This window comes from Leptosomus discolor, chromosome 18 (genome assembly GCF_034619465.1).
Source record: "Leptosomus discolor isolate bLepDis1 chromosome 18, bLepDis1.hap2, whole genome shotgun sequence".
NCBI lineage: Eukaryota > Metazoa > Chordata > Aves > Leptosomiformes > Leptosomidae > Leptosomus > Leptosomus discolor.
In genome coordinates this window covers 3,047,816-3,070,372 of record NC_141408.1, presented here as the reverse complement: position 1 = coordinate 3,070,372, position 22,557 = coordinate 3,047,816, and the positions used below count along the sequence as shown (strand labels likewise).

At 54.2% G+C, this 22,557-nt stretch overlaps 1 protein-coding gene across 1 annotated transcript in view; it reads right to left on the bottom strand.

Moving 5' to 3' along the window:
* Positions 1-5: 5 nt before the first annotated feature.
* Positions 6-22,557, bottom strand: part of POR (cytochrome p450 oxidoreductase) — a 28,474-nt gene continuing 5,922 nt past the window's right edge. The window contains exons 2-16 of the mRNA XM_086475406.1: positions 17,770-17,962; positions 10,552-10,600; positions 9,570-9,698; positions 8,828-8,977; positions 7,847-7,971; positions 6,844-6,933; positions 6,279-6,377; positions 5,536-5,652; positions 4,574-4,692; positions 3,187-3,368; positions 2,876-3,025; positions 2,069-2,336; positions 1,475-1,620; positions 1,148-1,233; positions 6-913 (exon numbers count right to left, since the gene is read on the bottom strand). Of these exons, the coding sequence (XP_086331532.1) occupies positions 769-913; positions 1,148-1,233; positions 1,475-1,620; positions 2,069-2,336; positions 2,876-3,025; positions 3,187-3,368; positions 4,574-4,692; positions 5,536-5,652; positions 6,279-6,377; positions 6,844-6,933; positions 7,847-7,971; positions 8,828-8,977; positions 9,570-9,698; positions 10,552-10,600; positions 17,770-17,948 (2,034 nt within the window). The 5' untranslated portion in view covers positions 17,949-17,962 and the 3' untranslated portion in view covers positions 6-768. The remainder of the gene's footprint in view (positions 914-1,147; positions 1,234-1,474; positions 1,621-2,068; positions 2,337-2,875; positions 3,026-3,186; positions 3,369-4,573; positions 4,693-5,535; positions 5,653-6,278; positions 6,378-6,843; positions 6,934-7,846; positions 7,972-8,827; positions 8,978-9,569; positions 9,699-10,551; positions 10,601-17,769; positions 17,963-22,557) is intronic.

Sequence of the window (22,557 nt, the reverse complement as noted above, 5' to 3'; positions counted from 1 at the left end):
AATAATTTACAGTCATTGGACAGCCAGAAAGTTGTTTTGTTGGTTTTTTTTTTTTCCATTATTAAATCACAAAGATGTTAAAATAAAAACAGTATTTAAAAAATGACCGTACACAGCATGGGGGAGGGGCTGGGCGCTGCAGGACCCCAGGGAGCAAGCAGGGCCCCTGCAGATTGAGACACCCCCAGACCAGGTCTCTTCCAGAGGGGAGAGGAGCAATCTCCTCCCCACTGTGTGCTGGAGCAAAGGTGGGCAGCGGGGGAAAGGAGCAGGGGTGCCTGGGGGGTCCTGGTGGCACGGGGCAGCTCTGTGCCCAGAGCCACCTGCCAGCCCCACACCTGAGACAGCCAAATGGGGTGGGAGGGAGGCGAGGACAGATCCCTGCCCCCGGCCATGCCCTCACACCAAGCCTGCGGCGCAGGGGGCTCTTGGCTCCTCCACCCCTCTGCTGTCCGCAGGGTGGTCTCCAGCCCCAGGGGATAAGGCAACACCTCCTGTTCCGGGAAGGACCCCAGAGCTCCCGTGGCACCGTCCATCCCTCCTGCTCCGCATCAGCCATGTCCCTGACCTCAAGGCAAACCCTAGTGCCATGAGGTGCTCCCTGGGGTGTCGGGGGCATTGCTGTGGCCCAGGAGGGGTTTGGAGTGACACTAGGGTAGCTGTGGGCTAGGGACAACACTGTCACCCCCAGCAGCAGTGGGCAAGCAGGCACTTTCCACCTCCCCCAGGCCCCTGCCTGGTCTCTCCCCGGCCCCACCAGCCCCACTCTTAGCTCCAGACGTCCAGCGAGTACCGGCCCTTCGTCATCAGTTTCTTTACATAGTCCACGGCCTCGGGCTGGCTCATGTGCCCGAACTCAGCCACGATCTCGTAGAAGGTGTTCTGCACGTCCCGGGCCATGTTGCGAGCGTCGCTGGAAACAAGGGGACCATGAGCGAGGCAGTTACCCCAGAGCCACAGAGCCCCGGTCACCTCTCAACACCCGAACACGGATGGTTCGCCCACCCTGGCCGCCTGCCCTCCCCTCGGAACAAGGACAGCGTAACCCTCCTGAGGCTTGTAACGTACAAGGGGGTAACGGAGCCACACTCGTCTTCCTGAGAACAGGAACGTTTCCCCAAAGTCCCTTCCCTGGCCCCGGACCTACCCGCACACGTAGATATGAGCGTTCCCCTCATGAACCAGCTTCCAGACATTTTCCTTGTTCTTCTTCAGCAAGTGCTGAACATAAACCTGGCAGGAAACAGGGCGGGAGTGAGGCGAGAGGAGCAGAGCCCCCACGCCGCAGGCCGTGGCGAGGGAGGGGAAGCCAAGCCGGAGCTCACGGCTCCACAAGACAGCGAAGGCGCTGGGTGGTGCTGTGACTGCCATGGGCCTTCCCGAGCAGCGAGGCTCCAGCCCTCCGGGCCTTTTCTTCCCCTGCTGCCCCAGGGAAGGACAGCACACCCAAGTGGCCAGGGGACGAGAGCGGTACCTTCTCAGCCTGGTCCCTGGAGAAGGCGACGTTGAGCTGGGTGAGGACGCCCTCCTGGCGGAAGCGGGCCAGCTCCTCGCGGTACAGGTAGTCCTCCCGCTCATGGCGGCAGCCGTAGTAAAGCACCGTCTCGCCCACCTCTTTGTCTGCAGGGTCACACAGCCCCCGTCAGTTTGCCCCCTGCAGCCCCCGACCCTGCCCTCCCCCCCTCCCCTCATCCTGCCCACCCAGGGGAGGCAGCGCTGCGCCACTGCTTCTGTCTATAAGGGGAAGCTCAAGACTGACTCCTAGAAGTACCCTGAAACTTAAAAATAAGTTTAGGTGGCTTGACTGGGGTTATTTGGCAACACGGTGGCAGAGGTCTGAGAACCCACTCAGGTCTCTCTGCCCCCCCAAACATCCTCTGTGGCCAGGAAAGCATCCTCGTGCTGGGCAAAACCACATAGTGCTGTTCACCCTGCTCCACCGCCTCTGCTTTTTACTAGAGGCACCAGCGATGGGAGCAGCACATGCTGCACCTTGGAGGCACCAACTGGACCCACAGAGCACCAGCTGCAGCAGCTCCAGTCACCAGGGAAGTTTCTGGGCCCTCACCTTGTTGCTTCAGCCAGGCCCGCTCCTGAATGAAGCCGATGAAGGGGGCTATGCCTGTCCCCGGTCCGATCATGATGACGGGTGTGCTGGGTTTGAAGGGCAGGCGAAACTGCGACTTCCTGACGTACATGGGCACCAGGTTGTTGCTCCCATTCTTGTCAGGCACCTTGCTCTTGAGCCAGTTGGTGGCCACCCCTTTGTTCAGGCGTCCTGTCTTGGTCTCGTACTCCACTGTCACGGCACAGATGTGGATGGTGTTGGGGTGAACCTGCAGGGAAGGGATGTCAGCACCAGGCAGAGAGGGAGCACCAGCAACCCCACAGCTCAGTCCCTTGGGCTCAGAGATGGGGAGAAGTTTAACCCAACATTCACCTTGGGACAGCTATTCATGCCCTGGCAGATCAGAACTCCCAGTGTGCCCCACATGGCACCCAGATCACCACAGGACCACTGAGCTTCCCTTGGTACTGCCAACAACCTCAGGGTTTCAGTAAAGAGTGAATCCCAACCCCTAAAATGCCACCTTGCTTCCAAGCCCTGAAAGCAAGGCCTTTGGGCAAAGGGGAGCAGGGCTGCAGGGAGAGTGGTGGCATCAGGGCGCAGCTGGCTGCAGCGTGGGACCCTCTGCAGACCCCGTGGAAATGGGGATGACCCCCTGGAGATAACTAAAGCTGCCCCCCTCACAGCAAGGGTCACTAGGACAGATTCCCCATGCCCTGTCCCCTGCTAAGAGGGGGACCGCGGCACGGCGGAGCCGCAGCTGAAGCGCTCCCTCAGCAGCCGCCGTCCCTGCTGGAAGCCGCTCACCTTGGAGGAGGAGGCGATGGAGTAGTAGCGGGCCTGCAGGCGGGGCAGGAGCTCGCACAAGTGGTCGATGGGGGGGCGCAGCGAGGGCATGTCCTGCAGGATGGCCAGGATGTTCCTCCGGGCCTCCACCACCCAGCTGAGGTAGAGAGCCTGCGGGCAAGGAGGGCACACACATGACCACTTCCCTACACAGCTGGCAAACACTCCCTCAGCTCTCCGTGCCCAGTGCCCAACAGTCCTGGACCCCTTCTGGGGATCCCCCAGCACCCAGTTCAACCCAGCAGTTTTGCTGGGAAGGCAACAGCTCCCACCTTCCCCTCGGCAGCAGACGATGCCATTTTGCGGAGGTGCTCCTGCTCGCCGGTGTCCGAGGCGTACTGGGCCAGCTCGTAGAGAACGTTGGTGCGGGGCGGGTTGGTGATGTCCAGGTAGTAGGTGAGGGCTGTGCGGTAGGACGTGGGGCAGGGGAAGGGATGTTTCTTATTGGATTCCTCTGGAGAAGAGGCAGAGGAAAAAAAAAAATTAAACATCAGCAACGACATGCTGTTACGTTGAGATTTCAGGCCGTGCAGTGTATGACAGCTGGAGACAGAGAAGGGGAACAGGCTTCAGGGAAGAGAGAGCAGCCCTAGGATGGAATCAGCCTGTTGGCCAAAGCCCCGATCCCAGGCTGAAGCAGCTCCAGCACAGGGCAGCTCCCTCTCCAGGCCGCTACATCTCCCAGTAGCCCATTTTGTGTTTCACAGATGCTGCCTGACAGCTTATCAGCAAAAAAAACCCAACCCCAAACCTGCATGCTCCCCATTAGGGTTCTCTGCCCCAAGATATCCACGCACAGAGGCACCCAACAAACTCCCAGACCAAGCTGGAGGGCTGTTCTCCACAGCTAATTTGGCCTCACACACTGACACCTCCTTCAGATCTGGCCTCAGCAGTGTCCTTGGTCTGCTTCAGCCATGGACAGTTGTGCTCAGACCCGCCCTGGGAAAGGTCAGCACCAGCAGTCAAGGCTGGAGCCATTCAGTTCAGCAAATCCAGAGGTTTGTAAGGGACAGGGATGAGTGTGAGGCCAGACAACACAGGACACTGCACAGGGGACAGAAGGCTCCGGCAGCAGATTAAAGCCACTTGCTCTCTTCAAACCAGGAACTCTCTTAGGCTGCTGGGCCAGCACAGCTGATGTCTCGGGTCAGGCTGTGCTGCTTCAGGAGTAACAGGGGCAGCAGCTGCCATCTCCCCCCTGCCAGAGGCCAGCTCTGCTGGGAACACTGCCCAAGGAGAGCCCTTTCTATCAGCACGAGGGCTCCCTCCTGGCAGTTCGGCCCCCAAGCCTGTGCCTCTCCAAGGGCCGAACAACAGCATCTCGGACACGAAGGCTCCTGTTGAGCTCCGGGGCTGCTGTGGCAGAGGGACGCTCTGGTGGGCTGATGCTCTGTCATGAGGGGTGGGCTGTAAGGTCACTTGGTGCCGAGTGGGCACGCTGAGCACATTTCACAGCTGACCCACTTCAGCTGGCTCTCAGCAAACAGGCTCCGTGCCACCGCTAAAACAGCACGGCATTCGGAGCGGCCATGGGACACCTGTTCACCTGGAGGTGCCCTGCGGGACCTGAAGGTGATCTGGCTCCTGCTCTGGTGGGAAGGACAGAGGCCACAGCCAAAGGAGAACTGCTGAGGCTCAGGGGTGATCCATACTCACCGTCCAAATTGTTTAGGGACATGATCGTGTCCAGATCCGTGCCCAGAATCTCACCAATCTGGTTCACCAGAGAAGAGTCGTTGGCTGGGTACACTGCCACGTGGTCCCCAGACTCGTACCTGGCACGAGAGCAGGAAGTGAGCAGATGATGAAACACCAGCACCACTTCTCACCCACCCCAGCCCGAGCTGCTCAGCTAGAAGACACGTGGGCTGGTGCAAGGGGCAGTCGGACAGCGCTAAGATCTGAGCTGCTGCACAGGCCCTGCACAACCAGGGATCCCGAAGAAGAGGCAGTCACAGCAGAAAGGACCACTGTGGAGTAAGGGCTTTAAGAACCAGGACTTTTACAAGGGGAGGTCCAAGAAAACAGCAGTTTTGCCAGAGACTTCAAGGAGGCCAGGCTTCCAGCAAGGACAGGCCCGCTCCTCAACAGGCAAGGAGCAAAACTGCTCAAAACCTCTGCACTATTTTGTTATGTTAAGCCACCTGGATTCCTGGCTCTCACAAGCACACACAGAGGAATTTAAGCCAGCAAGAGGGTTTTTAAGAACAGGGCTTTATTCCCCCTATGCTGGTACATTTTAGCCAAGCAAGCCCAGACATAAGCCACCCCCAGCTCTCCCTTCTCTCGTAGCCCATCTGCCCCTTCATTTTTTGAATGACTCCTAGAGAATTCTTACAGCTGGGACTGCTCGGGTAGGACAGGTATCTGCAGCCAGCTCTGGAGGGACTCACAGCAGCCAGCTGGCATGGCCAGGCACAGCCCAGGAGCTGGCAAAAAGCTCTGACACAGGGTACCTGATACGTGGTACAGAAGCCCAGAGGGGCAGTGTTAGGCAATTATGAGAACAAGGTCCCCTTCTGAAGTGCTGGGCGAGGCCAGCGTCGCAGCCTTGTTCTTTGCTCCTGATGCAGACTGCTCCTGCCACAGCAGAGGAGCAGTCTCCCGTGGGAAACTACCTGATTTTGGAATTGGAGATGTCCAGCTCCAGGTGCATAAGGTGTCGCTCTCCACCCTCATTCAGCTTGCGGTTCTCTGTAACCTGGGCCAGGAACGGGTTCTTGGCATCAAACGGTCTGGAAGGAAAGACAAGGACCCTCCGAGTCACTCTCCTGCAGGGTCACAGTGCTACCTGTATCCAGGCACGTTCTCTCTGCCACCCAGAGCAGGCTCCCATGATCCGAGCACAGGCTGTCCTGGTTCATGTTTCAAAGCACACCACAGCACAGACCAAACTATGATCCTGCTGCTACCCACGCTGGCACAGAAAACAGATCGTCTTCCTGCTAAGCACAGCCCAGCAGCCAACAGCTTCTGTGCCATTAAGTGATACAAAAGTGGAGTGGAGGGACTGTCCCATATCAAAAAAATATTTCAGGTTGGAATTAATTTACACAGCTAATGTCCCCACAGCAATCATTAGCTACCCCGGGCGGGGGAAGGCTGAGTGACCTCAAGACAGACACCAGCCAAACAGCACATGTGAACACAGCCATCTTCTCACCACTGATGAGTCATTAACTGGGGAATCCCCGAGAGCTCCAGTGGAGATCTGAGCCCATTTCTCTTGGGCAGAGACCTGCCACGTGGCTACGCTGCAGAAATGACACTGCCTGCACGGCAGCTGTCGTCAGAAACATCAAGGAGCCATCAGCCAAAGCCTGGCCCACCGATACCCTGCCCAGGGTGGTCTGGCACTTACGGCTTCTGGTTCTCGTAGCTCTTGAGGCGGCCCATCTCACCGGTGTAGACTTTGTTCATGTTCACATCTGTGTGCACCACCAGCTCATACTGGCGGATGCTAGAGGAGGAAGGGGGAGAGAAAAAAGTCAAACTGGAAACCATAAGGTCAAGTTGGAACCATCACCTGCTTTGCTGGATTTTCTGCAGTTCAAAAACAAATGGAACTTCCACCCCTTCGCCCTTCTCCAGACATGAGGGATGAGGCAGATCATGCAGAAAGCCCAAACTAAGAGGAAACCTCAGCTTCACTGGGAGCATCACAACCCAGCAAAGCCCTCCACAAAGGAACCAGATCCATCACATCCCCATTCAGAGCAGAAATCCTGAGCTGGGTTCAAACTCGCACCAGGACAGGCTCAGTCCAGACAGCTCCTCTCACTGCTCTGCTTCACAAGTGCCCTCTCAAATCGGGAAAGGGAGGCAGTGCCCAGGAAAAGGGACAGCAGCTCAGGGCTGATAGCACAGCCACCAGTCAGAGGTGGCCAATCTCGCTGGTGCCCAGAAGAACCTGCTCCCATACCCACCTGGACTCTTCTCCTGTAGCCTCCACCCCAAAGTGCTCACACACTGCTGGCCAGAACTGCTCTCTCCAGGTGATGAAGTCTTCTTCCAAGCTAGCCAGGGCAAAAAAAGAAAGATTCAATAACCCTGCCCAAGAGGGAGAGATTCAATAACCCTGCCCAAGGGAGTCCTCCTCTACCATGGGAAACTGCATTTGCCCTTGGATCCACGCAGTTTTGATATGTCTGCATGCCCAGATCACCAGAAGAGCATCTTCAGATCACTTAGTGGGTGGGAGGAAACTGTTGCTATACCAGCCACCCCTCCCTTCACCAGGTCTGCCGAGGAAGGCTTTGCTACTCACACTTGGTCTTTAACCAGCTCAGCCCCCCCACTGCTCACTCCTGGCACTAGGTCACCTTCGTAAAAGGCAGATTCCACCACGGCAATGGTTATTTTCCTGGGGGCTCAGAGCCTCCCACACCCAGCTCATCCCTCTCATCAGAACTTGCAGCCCTTAGAGGTAAAAACCACAGGTTGATGTAATTTCCCAATTTCCCAGGTTAAGCTGCCATCCACAGGGGCTCGGGTGAGCACACAGAAGCTCCTCCCCTGCCCCCTCAAAAAAAAAAAAAAAGAAAACATTGTCCAAGTTGGAAAATTGCTGCCTTCCACCATAAAACAACCAGTTCACTGGGAGATGCAGTTTGCCTCCTCCACAGGGATGGGTGAGTTTATCCAGACAGACTAGGTCGGCAATGGAGCTGCAGCAGGCCAAAGGCAGAGGAGAGCGCAAAGGCTCCTCAAGAATATAACCATAGTGATCTAAAGCTGATGTGGAATTTCCCACACCTAGGATACTCTAAGCATACAAGGATCTGACTGTGAGAGAGAGCAGACAGTCAGCTCCTACAACTAGCCCTACAGAGTTTATTTCTGTCTTAGCAGTAGAGCCAACTCCCTGCCAAGGTCCCTTCCATGATGCTTTGGCCAACTCCGATCAGCCCTTCAAGCCAAGCTACTCACTTGCCATCGTCATCTCCCAGCCCAAGTTCAAAGATGCGTTGGGCTCCAAGCTCCTCCAGTCTCTTGTCCACGTACTTTCCCATGGCATTGAAGTGCTCGTAAGTCTTGTTGCCCAGCCCAAAGACCTGGAAGGGAACGCTGATGAGTATGGAGAAGCAGGGGCTGGACTTTTCCTATCCAGTTGGCCAGTATCACCCAGCAAAGGATGCTGAAGACAGACAGCAAGACCTCTCCCAGCTCCTCATCAGCTATTTGTGGACCTTGAGTAAGAACCTGCCACTGGAGAGTGTCTGGTCAGTAGGTGCTCCCACCTCCCCCGAGCCAGGCTGCAGGCACGTCAAGAGGATGCACACACAGGAGCTGCCTGCACCATCTCCTCAAGGGACCAGTAAAACTGCCAGGAGACCCATTGCTGTCCCTTGCCTCCCATAAACCGCTCAGGAAATGTTTGCTCACTGCTTTACACAGAGCAGCTTCACCTTTCCAGAAGAGGATTTTCTCCTCATTTGCAATTATTAAGGAATCTGGCCGGAGTTTAGGTGAGGTGGCTGTACCTCAGCCAATTTTTCAGCTCAGCACAGGAAAAGAGCTACACACTCTCCCAAGTGATTTAATTTGCGGGAGAGGATCTGGCCCAGGGCTGCTCAATTAGCTTCTGAACAGCCGCCGCCGCCGCCGCCTGTAACTCATTTACAGACCTCGCAGTCAATGCCTGCTGGGCTGTTTGTGGCAAGACATTACCAGCAAGCCCCTGTGATTTAGGGAGTGGAGAGAGTAGTCTGACATCTGCCTTTAAAGCCCCCACATCTATGTTTGCAATGTCCATGAAGCTCGGGGAGGAAGACAATGGGCACCGCAGCTGACACAGGCGCCCAAGGCGCAGACGTCACGTTGTGCCGTTACCCAAGCCACGCGCAGGCACGGGGGGGGCTTTTGACTTTCCTGCCCAAATGCAGCTCAAACTGGAACTGAGCCACTTACGGCAAACCGGAGACCCGACAAGTCAGCATCAGCCTCCTGCAGCCAGTCGTAGAAGTCCTGGGCATTGTCCGTGGGATCCCCCTCCCCGTAAGTGGCCATGCAGAACACAGCTAAGGACTTGTCGATCTCAGAGAGGCGACTCAGGTCTGCCTGCAACCAAAGGCAAGGATAAACCCACAATGTGGTTACTGGGCAAGCCTATTCCTACCACACAGGTGTGCAGAACTGCACCACGTGAAACAGCTGATTCCAAAAGGGGTTGGGAAAGGCCAAACCCACCCAAAATGGCAGAGGAAATAAAGCTAACCACCCTCCCCGGACTGCAAGGCAATACTTCTACCCCATCAGAAAAGCACTGGGATTTTCCGTACAAGGCTTTAAGGGACCCAGGACTGTGGCTCACTCTGGAGAACACCACAGTGTCAATGCCTCTGTCCCAGACGGCAGCAGCACGGGACCAATCCCAACTACAGAAGGAATATGGAGCAAGTTTCCTGCTGCCAATGGGTGACTCGCAACTCCCCAACTCTCCAGGCTGCCTTCCTCTTTCAGTCATGTTGCAGCATTCACTCCAATCTGTAGAATGGCAAGGGCCAAGCCCATCTCTGCATCTCTCAGGCTGATCTTTTCTTCACTCAATGACATTACTGAAAGGGCAACCTTGGCCAGGCTCTTTCTGGGTTTTTTTGAGGGGACACTAAAAGGATGTTACCTATCCTGAGGCTGCTCATGGCTAAATTACCAAGTCATACTCCTCTGGATCTGCTGCCATGCCCCGGAGGCCGTAACGATGAGCATCTTTGGAGAGACGATTGGCAAACTCCTCTGCTGTACCCGTCTGGGAACCGTAGAAAACCACTATGTTTCGCCCCTGCAGAGAAAAAGAAATCACTGCTAAGTGGGGATTACTCATTTGGCAAATGCACGGATGAAGCACATCTGCTCAGAGACAAAGGAAACGCGTAGGATCAGGAGCCCTGGACTGCAACCTAAAGGCAACTAGAGTCTGCGCTTCCATGGGACTCCATGCCAGGTTTGCAGCAGAAAACTCAAGGCTAAGCTGTCAATGAGAACCTGACCTGTCAATCTCAGAAGGGTGACTCAGGTCAGACTAAAACCCAAAGCAAAGAACAAACCCTCAAGGTTTCTTTTCAGCCTCGGTGCTGCAGCATGACTCCTGGAAACGGGGAACTCCCTGGATGAGAAAGCAGACTTGCCTAAGCTTTGGGAGTGCCTAAGCACTGGAGCTCCTGCTCTGCCACAGCCAGCTACTTGGGAGTCAAACAGAAAATATATCCAGCCTTGCTTCTTCCTCTGCTTCCTCTTGTGTTCAGTCCAGCGGACTCAAAGGCCACCAGCTCTGTGTATAATAATTCCCACTCCAGGATGAGCCAGTTTGGGAACCAACCACACCGATAAACAACTGCCAGCCAATGACTTTAAAGTCTCTGCCATTTCCCTCCTGACTTTGATCTTGTATTACACTTTTTTTTTTTCCCACCAAATTTTCACTTCGATTTTTTTCTCTAAAATCAACTCTCAGGCATAGACTGAAAGAGCTATTCCTGCCTGCCCACACAGCCTTCCTCTGGATGCTCTTTGCAGCAGACGTGTCTGTATCCAAACCAGTACCCCTGCTGACAGCCAGTCTCCAGAGGAAACTGGGAAGCACACAGGCTCTCCCACCTTCCCTGCACCCCACATAGCCAGAGCAAGGCGCTTACAGTCTTCTTCATCTTCTCGATGAAGCTGCTGTCTCTCACCGGAGCTGCTCTGAAAGACAGGAAGAATGAATGAATTTCTTTCAGATGAGCACGTTCACTCTTTAAGGTCAGGAAAAAGCAAGCAGGGAAAAAGCGGCCCTCAGATTTCAGGGAGGCTGCCCAAAAGGGTGAGAGTCCCCATCGACCACTCTTATTTACCCTGTCCCAGGGATGCCCGTCGCTCGGCTTCAGGGCTTCTCTGCACACAACCATGGAGCAGGGACTCCAAGAGCAGAGGGGAAAAGCTGCCCCCTGCCTCACCTCCATTGGTAAATCCTCCCACGGGCAAAGCCCAGGCACCCAGCTTGGGGTCCCAGGAAACCCTGACTCTATCAGCTGCTCTGAGAGGTTTCAGAGGACCTCGCAGAGCTATGATGCAAGAGCAGTCTCCAGATAAATTTCGCAAGCCAAGAGCTCCCTGCTTCCCCCACCGCAGCACAGGCAGGGGATCGGCCCTAAGCCATGCTCCCCAGGGTGGAGTCCCCAAGCCCGAAGTCAGACAGGGCTAAAACCCAGCTGTTCCAACCTCAAACCAGCACGCCAGACACGAGTCCCAGGGCTGGAGAGCCCCATGGAGCACAGACCCAGCTGATCAGACCCGCAGAGCCTCCAGCAAGGTGACCGCTGCCTGCCGAGGTCCTGCAGGGCCCATTCCCACGCTGGCCTTTCCGTCCCCAGCGCGGGTCTCCGGCACAGAGAGCGCTTGCATCACTGCACGGAGGCAGCTCGCTCTTGCTCGCAAGAGGGACAAACCACAGCAGCGTCAGAAACGTCGAGGCAGAGATTCACACCACTGCTGCTACCCTGTGGGGGAGGGAGCCAGAAGAGCTTTGCTATCCTAAGCACATCCATGGGTTTTCAGTGTCACAGGGTGAAAGCGTCCCAGCCCTGGGGACCCTGGGAGCCTCACAAGGAAAGGTGGCTCCAGCCACAGTCAGCTTAGGCACTGGGGTCTTTTCAAGGCAGGAGGACAAGCACCAGGAGCTCACTTGCTGTCTTTCCCTGCTGAAGCTTTGGTAGCGGGGAGGAGGAACGTGGGACCCATTCCCGTTTCTCTTTCACAATGGAAGAATGCAAGGCCAGGTCTCCTGTGGGAAGGGAGAAGCCTCCACGCAAAAAAACAAATGGCTTTGGCTCCAGCCCATACGAGAATGTGCAGAGCTCACTAACAGTTTCCTAAACTCTGCAGCCCAGAGGGAGGGATCTCTGCGGATGTGCCGAGACATTTGCAGAGCGCACACCCCCCGCCCCCAGAGCGACAGGGTGGGGGCCATTCAGCAAAGCCTGCCTTCAAGCACCCCTTTCTACCCAAAGGTACCAAGGAGCTCCATAAGCAGGCCCGACAGCTCTGAGCACTAACACATACAGCACGCATGGAAGACGAGCAAATCCTACCCAAAAAAGCTACCCGAGGCAGCCGCACTCCCAGGAGGGAGCTGCTTCACACCCCCACTTTGCGCTCTGAGCAGTTAACAGGCTCCCCATGTTGTCATTTGTCCCCCGTTGGGAACAGGGATATCACAAGCACATTAAGAGAGCAGCTACAACCCTGCCCACGCTACCACCGGGACGGGGGCTCGGGAGAGCTGCCCCCCAGCCCATGCACAAGACTCAGCTCTCACTTCGCTTTTGGCTCCCTTGTGAACCTCTTTGGTTTACTGCCCTCTGCAAATGAGATCCAATTAAAATAGCTGTTGGGTCAACTGCTAAACAAAATGCTTTTAAGGGAGGAAGAAAAAAGTTTGAGATCCTTTCAGCAAGCTCCCTTTGGAAGAGAAAAGGGAGCACATGGAGCTCGTCCGTTTTCAAAGGAGGCAACCCTGCACTGAACTGTTGTGGTGGAGAACAGTCTGTGGCTCAGAGACAGAAGAAATAATGAGTCTGGCTTTTGAAAAAAGGCTACACAACTCCCTGAAATTGCTTCATCAGGGTGGCTTGAAAATCTGAGCTGCAAAAATGCACAGACACCAGAGACAGAAATGACACTCGTTTTCACCGCTCAGCCAGGAAAACTTAGAAGAGAAAACGTGTTTTCAGCAACAACTGCTCTTACAGCTTAGATACCTCAGGGTAGCGACTAAGAGAGTTAGAAGAAGTGACGGGTGAAGGAAATGGGATTAACTCCATTGTGGGAGCGAGTCTTTAGCTTGTACAGATTGCCCACCCTTGGTGAGAGCCCACAGCACAAGCAACTCCCAGGGCTCTCTGTCACTTTGATTTCAGGAGAAAGAAAGGACGAGGGAGGAAGTTTCCGACAGCTCAGCAACAACATCAAAGTCTCCATCTCAGCCGAACACCTCTCCTTCAGAAAGCCCCCAAGCCCATGGCTTTAATCCCAAAAGCACACGTACATCCAGAAGCGAGAACACAGCCTGGACATTGCGGAGAATCCAAGCACCAACAGCAGGGTCTCCTCTGGAGCAGCCTGCCTCCGAGCAGAGCTGCTCTCCTTCCTTCTCCTCCTGCCCCAGCAGGGACGTGCACCCCACTCCACCCAGCTTAGGGGCGGCAGGAGCAACCCTCCGAGTCAGAGCGATCCCCGCTGCCCATCGGGCAGATCAACTCACCTCACCACGGCCACCTCTTCTCCCGGCGCCGAGTAAACACAGCCCATGGTCGGGGCAGGGAAGAGGCAGACAAAGAGCGGCGGGGCAGCCGTGCCTGTCTGTGAGGGAGGTGTGGGGGGCTGGATCTAACTTAGCTCTGGAGCAACACACACACAGGCCTTTCCATTCTGCTCCTCCTGGGCATTAAAGCCCAGCGTCAGCCTTTTGTTAAGGAGAAGAGAGCCGGCACAAAAGGTCCCGGCACGGGTCATAGCAGGAGTGGTCCTGTCCGCTCGGATCCTCGTGGCGGGGCTTTGGAAGTTGCCGAGTGGATCTGCGCAGCCCTGAGAAACTGCAACATCTGGCAGCAGTGGCAGAAAGGAATTAGGAGTGGAGAATGAAACCTCCCAGGATCCTCCGCAGCACACGTCCCTCTTCCATCCGTGTGGAGCAGGGGGACGGGACACAAAACCCTCCCCCAGCCTTGTTACCTTGGAAACTGTTTATATCACAGCTGCTTTTATATGTATTCTTACAAAAAAAAAAGTTGACGCTGTAGCTGAATGAAATGATTCCAGACACTGCGTGAGCAATGCTACGGGCAACTATGGCAGTGCCATTACGGAGGCAGCTCAAAGGAGTTTGTTCTCTTCAGGATCCTATTAAATTAAATTAGAGATGGTCTCTCTCTCTAACACACATGCAGGCAGCAAAGAGAGCTAATCAGGCTAAGAGGCTGGAGTAATTCCTGCCACAGGAAGCCTACAAGCACCAGGGAATGGATTTCTCTGTAGCTGCAGAATAGAGATAAGCCAATTTCTGCCCCAAACAATGTTAAAGACAGGGGGAGAAGGGAGGGGGTAACACCCAGCACACCAATCACTGTCTCATCTGCATCTCCCCAGGGTGACAGTCCGCACTACTCCCGAAGAGGCATGTGAGAAAGGAAAGAAATCTGCAATTGAGAAACACGCAGAGGAGGTGCAGCCAAAGACTAAAAATAAATTAGTGCACTCCCCAGCAATGCCCCCGTGAGGAAGCGCAGTGGCCACAGTCGTGTGGGGATCGAGAGCCGCTCTCCCTAATGACATCTGCAGAGCAGGCTGCGGGGAAGGCTGCTCCAGTGGTTTCAATTAAGTCTGAAAACAGTCAAAATGCAAGTAACGCTCAGACGGCGGTACCCCGGCCTGCCCCACGCACACGCGTGGGACAACGCGGGTACAGGGCGTCCTGTATGTGGGAAACCTCTGCATATGCCGGACTCTGCCCCTTCTCTGGGGACTGCAGGCAGGAAAACAGCTCCACTGGGCTGTAAGGGTGAGGGATCAGCACCTGAGCTGTGGCTGAACCCAAAGACGCATCATCAGGGCAGGATCATGACCGCTCCTGGGCCATGCAGGCTGGTGGAGCCCTGCAGAGCTAACCCAGCCCGGGTGCCATCCAGAACAGGGTATTTTGACCCTACATCTGTTCTTCCACAATCAAGGGCAGTTGCAACAGAGGCCTTTCCTTTGCAGACCCTGCTGAGCTGACGTGGCTTGATCAAGGCGTGCTGCTCAGCGGCAGCTCCCAAAAACCCCAGGAGGGCACCAAGGTGCTGGACATGGTGTTCAGGGCGGAGGCTCTGCTTGCGCTTTCCCACGTTGTAAGCAAACCCATCAAAGCAGCAGCCACTGGGATGCATCTGAATTGCTGTTCAGTCCTTCCGAACTCCAGTCTTCCAAGGCTCAAGCTGAAGTTGGGGGCCAAAGTGACACACAGAAACCATCACCCAATACTATCAGGTAAAGCAGTTCAGGACAGTTTGGCGAGTCAAGGCAGAGCTGCAGAGAACATGCTGAAGAAAAGCAGCACCTCTTAAGGTCAAGGCTCTCCCCTTCAGCCAGAGACAGCCTCGCTGAGGGCTCTCTGCCTTCATGGGTCTGGGACAGCTTCCCTGCCTGCAGACGGGCCTGCCCATGGACCAGCTTGCTATACCCACGCAGCCACGGGCAGCAGCTGACCGTGTGATCCTGCATCTTGCCGATTTGCTTGTTCATCAGAAAGGAAACTCCACCTCTGTCTCAAGGAGGGAAGGAAACCCAAGGCTGCACTAGCTTGTTTTCCCCACTCATTTCCCTCTCGGTTCCAAGTGATCCCTAAAATAACACTGCAGAAGCTGCAGGAAATCACTGTCTCTGTCCCAGAGGATGGATGTGCCACCAGCACGGGTCCGTGCTGCCCTCAGACCAGCTTGCTACAATGGCCACAGCAGGGCTGCAGCAGGGTCAGGCTTAACGTACAGGAAAAAACTACTCCAAAGCCTCCTCTCCCTCTTCCTCTGCCTGGCTGTCACTTTTCCAAAATGCAACCGTGTCAGACAAGGTCCAGAGCAACCTCGTCTCTCCACGCTGGTTATCGGTGACGGGAGGTGCTGCTCTTCCACAGCTCTCGCAAGGGGCAGTTGCACCGTGTTCCCCGCCAGCCATCGCCCACGCAGACAGAGAACACAACACAGACCCCACCGAGGCAGTGCAGGCAAAATACGTGTGAGTCAGCTCAACACCAGTCTCGGATGGAAGCCCACGTGCTGAGGTCCTGCAGCAGGACAAGGTGGTAACTCCCACCCAGGGGGACTCAGAAAGCTTCTCTGCAGGGCGACATCTCTGCAAGGTCACAACAGCCTCTGAAGAGCTGCACGTGATGGGTGGTGGGTGGAAACAGCCCTAAGGACAGTAAGCACAGGAGCTCTCCGAGTCAATCTGTGCCATGTGGGGATCTAATTTCAGACTGATAGTGTCACTTCTCCAGCCGGCTTAGCTCTCCTCGCAGCGCAGCCATTCTCGTCACCACCTCCAGAGGCAACCGCGTGCACTGACATGCACAACCCGCTCTTGCAGGCACAAGAGGGAAAGGATCTGACCAATCCAACAAAACAAATTCCCGAGGTAAGGCTGAGAAGGCACAGATAGCTGGGCTGCTACCAGCCTCGCGTGCACCTGATGGCACACCAGGAACATTCCTTCGTTTTAAAACCTCCCCAGCCAGAAAACAAACTTTCCGCCCTCCTGTGACACCAGTGCATGCAGCCTGCCTGCCAGTTTGCCGAGCTGTGTGCTACCCCTCCCGTTGCCCAGCGACTGCACAGCACACCTGGCATCCCAGCCCGGCCTTCAAGCAGAGGGCTCTGCCACCAGAGGAGTCATGATCTCACCGAAGCAGAAGCGATGAGACCAAACCTGCTCCTTTTCAATGATGACCTGAATTACAACACAAACCCTGGCAACCCACTAAGGCAGACGTACAGGTCTGAGGTAACAGACCCATAACCACTCGCTGTGTTTGATTTAGCTTTTACAGCTAAACAGGGGCATTAACCCCCCACTGATATGCCTCAGCTTATCACCAAACAGCCTCACCTGAGCAGCCTACGGACAGGTCCTGCCATGGCTTCTTCCCACACTGGGCTGTAACGCTTCCAAAGGAAGGACGGAAGTATTCCTTGCCAGAGAAGCACCCACTAAGCGCCACACACAGAGACCCACTTCACACAGGACACCTTGCTGGTGCAACCGCATGCCCTAAACCTTGAACCTACTGCAAGCAGCCAGACGTAACTTTCCCTCTCCTCATGGCACGGCCTCACCACCAACCGCTCGGGACTTGGCGGGGCTGACAGTGAATTTGCAGCTGGCATTGCAGACCCCGAGGACTGATCTTTGTTACCTTCTGCAAAGGCCTAACGCTGGAAAGCACGGAGCTGGGCTAAGGCGGAGGGTGGCTTTCTCTCCGGGGCAAACTGCACCCACACAGGGAACAGATTCCAGGAGACGGAAGCGAAAGGTATTGCACAACACCAGCTCCTACGGCCTCTGCTGCGGTAGGTTTCAAACCTCTCTTAGTGCTCTTACCAACACTCCAGAAGGAAACAGAAGGAATGAGCTAACAAGTCTAGCAGAAAACGGACGTTAAGTTTCATTCATATGTGACTGAGATAACAACTAAATACACCAAGATCTCCACCAACATGGCTCGCTCCTGGCCCTAAGCCCTTTGCAGAAGACAGAGTGGAAAAAGGACTTCTCCCTCCCCAAATCCAGCCTCCTGCTCCTGCAGTAACCTGGCATCAAAGCCAAGCAAGTTTCACAAGAGCTGCCAAGAAGCTCATGATCAGGAAGTATCTCCCAGCTCCCCAGGACTATTTCTTCTCTTCCTAGCTAAGGGTAGATAAGACTTCCAATAGGAAACTGGCTTCAGAGCAAGTCCACCTTTCTCCAGATTTATCTAAATATTATTCTTATCAGAAAACGCAGAGAATAGCCAAAGCAATCCTTAAGAGTTTTGAAGTACAGCCAGAGGCTTTTCTGCCTTGCCTTTTCTTGCCTTGCTTGGGAAAGGCAAATTCCCGATTTGGGCCACACGGTGGGGTAAGGCAGAACTGCAGCCTGCCTCCTCCACGGGGATTTCTGCACTGTGAGGTGAACACACAGCTTGTAAGAAAGAGGGGTGAGAAACACGCTTTGGGACCAAGTTCTCTCACCTGGGGACCTCCTATAATCCAGCTCAGCCTCCTGCACAGCCTCCAAGAACCCACCATAACCAAGACAGACAGAAAGCTACGCTCACCCCACGCTGCCTGAGAGTTGTTACTTACACTGATTGCATTTTGGGGAGGTCTGGGACTTCCTCCTTTTTCTTCCGGAAGAAGAACCAGTAAGTAAAAAGCCCGATGATGAGCGAGACGAGAAACACGTCCGTCATGCTGACTAGAGCGTCTTGCTGCGTGGCGTTGTCAGGAGAGGAGACGTCCGGTTCCATGCCAGCATCCCCCATGACGGTCAGAGGCACTGCAAGCAAGGAAAAACCAATGAGCACCAGCAGTCACACAGTGCCACAGAAGAGCAGAAGAGCATTAACGGCCACTCGGAGCGTGCTTCTTCACTCCACGTTTAGCCCTTAGAGCACAAGGCAGCCCAACGACTCTTTGGAGAGAGGCTTTGCACCACAACACTGCGAGGTCCTGTTGTGTCCCAGGGCGTCTCACTGTCCCACCGAGTTTTCTGCTCCCGCTGCACCCGTGCCGATCCGTCAGCCCCTCGCTCCGGCCAGGGAGCCCAACCTGGCTCCTACTAACACCCCAGCAAAACTCGACAGGGACTCACGGCCAGCCTTTACTAAAGCCCTTACCACAGAGCCCACGGGGTGTTAGGGGGGGAAGACCCACTCTTCGAGTCACCCCACAGATCCGGGGCTTTCTCTCTCCTTTCCACAAGGTGATACAATGCCCCAGACCTACTGCTGTGCTTCTAAACTGCAGAGTGGGACTGTGGCGTGGTACTTCCGTGAGCACCCCTGCATTAGCATGACACAATTGATGAATGCTTCTGATTTACTATCCACCTCCACATGCAGATTGGATTTACTCTCCACCTGTTTTTTTGGTTTTCCCAGTTTAACTTCCTTCTCCTTGAATTACTCCTTTCCACCTGCCAAGGCAGAGTCTAAGTGACTTGTGACTTGCTCATGGCCATACCCAGAGTCCTCAGGAGTGCAAGAATGAGCACCCAGCCTTCAAGTCCTCGACAAGCCCTTTGGCCCTTGTCCTTCACCTGGGGAGACACCCACCACTCCCTCCTTTCCTCCCACTGCTCTGCCAAAGCTCTGAACTCCTCTGACCCTAGTCAGGGTCACCAGATTATTTTCCCAATGCACAAGGATGCACTCTGTCCAAGAAACAGATAATTAACTCAAAACTTGATTTGTAAGGACAAAGTGACTCTCTTCTAGTACCTGGGCAGCCTGCCAACCCAGGACACCATGGACATTTGAACTTGCACACAGAAAAGTGACTCAGAGCTGTGGGAGTGCCACCAGAGAGAAAGGGCACGTCCCACGGCTGAGTCAACCTGTTCAGCAAACCTGTGCCTGCCAGGGAACGCTCCCAGACAGCTTTCCTGGGGGGCTTGAAAGAGAAGCAGCAAACTCCAAGCTATGCCCAGGCTGAGAAATAAAACTGACTGAAGTTTAAGGTTATGCCAATGCATTCAGGAGCTGGGAAGAAAAGGGAAGGTGAGGCTTAAGAGGACTAAAGAGGGAGACTGGGTAAGGTCTTCAGCAAAGAAGAACCCCTTATTGTTACCCCTACAAAGAAAAAGGCCAGCCCTGGAGAACATGGAGTACCCCACCACAAGTCACCAGCTATAAAAGGCAGCTCTGTGGAGTGTAGGGAGATGTCCAGAGCCACCTGGCAGTGACCATGGGTGGACTCCCGGGTACTTTTGCAACCCCACTAGTTCTCAACCCCACCATAAGTTTAATTCCGTGGAGAACTCGGCAAATGACTGTACTATCAAGGGCACTAAAACACCACTGCAAAGCTTCCCATCAGGTTCCCAGAGATGATGGGGAATGGAAGAGAAATGCAAGTGATCTGACCGCAAACAAGCAAACTGCCCATTCCTCTCCATCAGGCAGGTCACCCTGTCCTCCCTCCTTGCAGACAGGCTTTCCATTGCTGGATCTCAGAGCCAAGCAAGAGCTGGGAGTTATTTCTGCACAACTGTAGACTAAACTGTTAGTTAAAGCCTCCACAACTGGAGCTTAGCTGCCAACAAGGCACAGCTCCCAGCAGGGTCCCTCTCCTCCTCCTTATTCAGTTCCAGTAAATCACTGAGGAGTCGATCTGGCAACTGACACCAAAGGAATGCACTGGTGGGGGGAAAAAATGTTGCTGGTTTATTGCCTTCCCCTGATGAAACCCCAGAAGTTTTAATTGCAAGCTCTTCTCCTCCTCCTCACTGCCACCCCACCTCCTCTGTAGGAAGATCTCGGCCAAAAACTGCCAGGCAAGTCATCCTCTCACACGTGGCTTTGGTTCTTGCCATCTCGCTCATCACTTGAATTACTCGTTATGTCTCAGGGCAAAGAGCGCCTGAGAGCTGCTGGTCAATGCTTCCCTGGGGAGCCTCAGCTGCTGCTCACACTCAGCGTAGCCCCAACTCTTCTGTAAAGAGACGGAGGAAGCAGTGCCCAAACATAAGCAGTGCCCAAACACAGGAGGCTGCCTGGATAAACATCTCCAACACTGCAAGGTGCATTTTTTTCAGTGCCAGATTACAGGAGGGTGGCCAGTTCCACTCACACAGGGCAGCAATGACCATCTCGGTAAGTTTATCCTCAGCAATGGTCTGTCTTTCACCCACTTTCCTTGACAAGCCCTTTCCCATGGCACATCAGACAACGACAAACCTTTGCTCAGAGGCAGCCGTGAAAAAACCCAACAAAATAAGGTTGATGGAGACCACGCTAAGCTGGTTTTGGGCAGGAGCTGCGCCCCTTCCTTTCCGAGCACTGAATCCAGCACTCACAGCAGCCGAGCCCTAGGAAAGCCTTCTTCAGAGAGCTGCAGCATCCCTTGTAACGGACTGCACGTGAAGGAGAGTTTCAAGCTAGACACGTCTTCGGTGAGCAGCAGCCAGCCCAGGGCGGAACAATTACAGGCTGCATACGCCTGGCCCCGCAGCGATTCCCCTCCCAGCTCCAGACTTCCAGCCATGGACATTCGCCAGCTCTCCTCATATAGGGCAAGAGAGTGAGTTCGTGGGTTCACGAGCAAGGCAAGAGCTGCGTCTCCAGCAGCACTTCATCGCTGTGCCCAGAACAGCAGAGCTTCTGGCCTCCCAGAGCCGAGGGGACAAGCAGCAGCCGTGAGGGGTTTTGCCTTTTCAAGCCTCTGGAGGTGGCCTGCTCTCCCAGGCAGCAATGCCTTGGAAAGAGGCAGCCTCAGGACAGAAGCTCCCAGGAATGCAGCATGGACGACACGGGGGAGGAAGCTGCACTATCTCCTGGCCTTCACCACGCTGCAGCTCTCCAGCGCTTCAAAGGGAAACCCTACAGCTGCAGCAGCAGCCAGACCACCCGCTCGCTCCCCACACCAATGCCAGAGGGAAGAGCACCATTTCTGGAGGCTTACGGGTCTGGCGCCTGGATCAGAGTCTAGGTTCAGTCTCCTCTCTTCATTCACAAGCCTCCATAGCATAAGGGTTACATACCAACCTCTAACGCTGGAAAGAGACGCAGTCATTCTCCAGTGATGGAACCACAGACACAAGAACCACTTTAATTTTGATGACGGGCTCCATCTGGTCCTGGACATTCAGTTATTCAAGTCCTATATCTTAGCTACGGGTTTTCCTTTTTGCTCCCCATCCTTAGGAAAAGGTTTCCTTAGATGTGTCGAGAGAAAGGCAGGGAATGTGGAATTAGACCTCACACTTTTTTTTTTTTTTAAAGGGTTGTCATAACTCAGGAACTATTTATTTAACTCCCTTCACCTAGCACAGGAAGATTATTCCTCAATTTATCTCAGTCTTACCTAGTTGGCTGTAACAAATGTTTTGCAGAAGTTCACAGCAACTCATTTTCAAACACATGTCCTTTTCTAAATTCTAGTGAAAAGAAACCTGACTCTTACTTGGAATTTAGCTATCCTGGAAATCCTGCAGTCTCTGGAAGGACCGTGATAGAATCAGATCAGGTTTTTAAAGGGGTACAGAAAAGTAGTCTATGATGCAGAAGTAAAAGTTCCCCTGACACCAGTTTCAGAGGTAGTTATTTTATCCCCAGTGTTTATTATATCTTCAATCAAGTATTATCTCTTCAATCAAGATAAGACAAACTTCCATTTCCCCTTTTTTCTCTCTCTCCTTTTTTTTTTTTTTTTTTTTGAATTGTAGCTCCAGTTCCTGGATCCTTATTTACACTCACAGTAGCTGCTGTAAAGCAATCAGTCTCAGTCGAGATGTGAGGCATCTACACCACACAGAAAAGTCACATTTTGAAAGACTGCAATCAAGTGATGCTGTATTTTAGCACAGCCTCTGAATGCAGTTTCTAAACCTGAGAATTTACTGGATACACAGCAGCTTGCAACCATTCAAATCAGCGGGGACCCTCTCTGCACATCTCCATGCTGCCAGAGGCACTTAGTTCTCACATTAAAAATCGTATTCCTGCTTCTCATGCACATCTCAAGCAAAGGCCTGGAAGCACTGTCAGTGCCAGTCATCCTCAAATTCCCCACGATTTCCACGTGGACTAAAGGTGCTATCACATCACAGCATCAAAAACATTAATATAAATAAAAATAGCACTACAACAAACAAGACGGGATGGGGAGTGCCCTAAAAGCCACGTGTCAGCAACCCAAAGAGATCTATTCTTTCCCCTCTCTTGCACACAGCCGGAGATGGTGCAGCAAATACCCCCAAAAGCATGCTGGAGCCCTTAGCTGCGCCTGGCAGGCACAGCATCATGCTCGTGAAACATGGCTGGGAGGTCTCCTTGTCCGCCAAATACAAGGATGTTTCCGCAAGTCACACTGTAGTGTCTTCTAGTGACCAAAAAGCCTTGTCTCTGAAGCAACGTTGGCTATTTGGGAAGG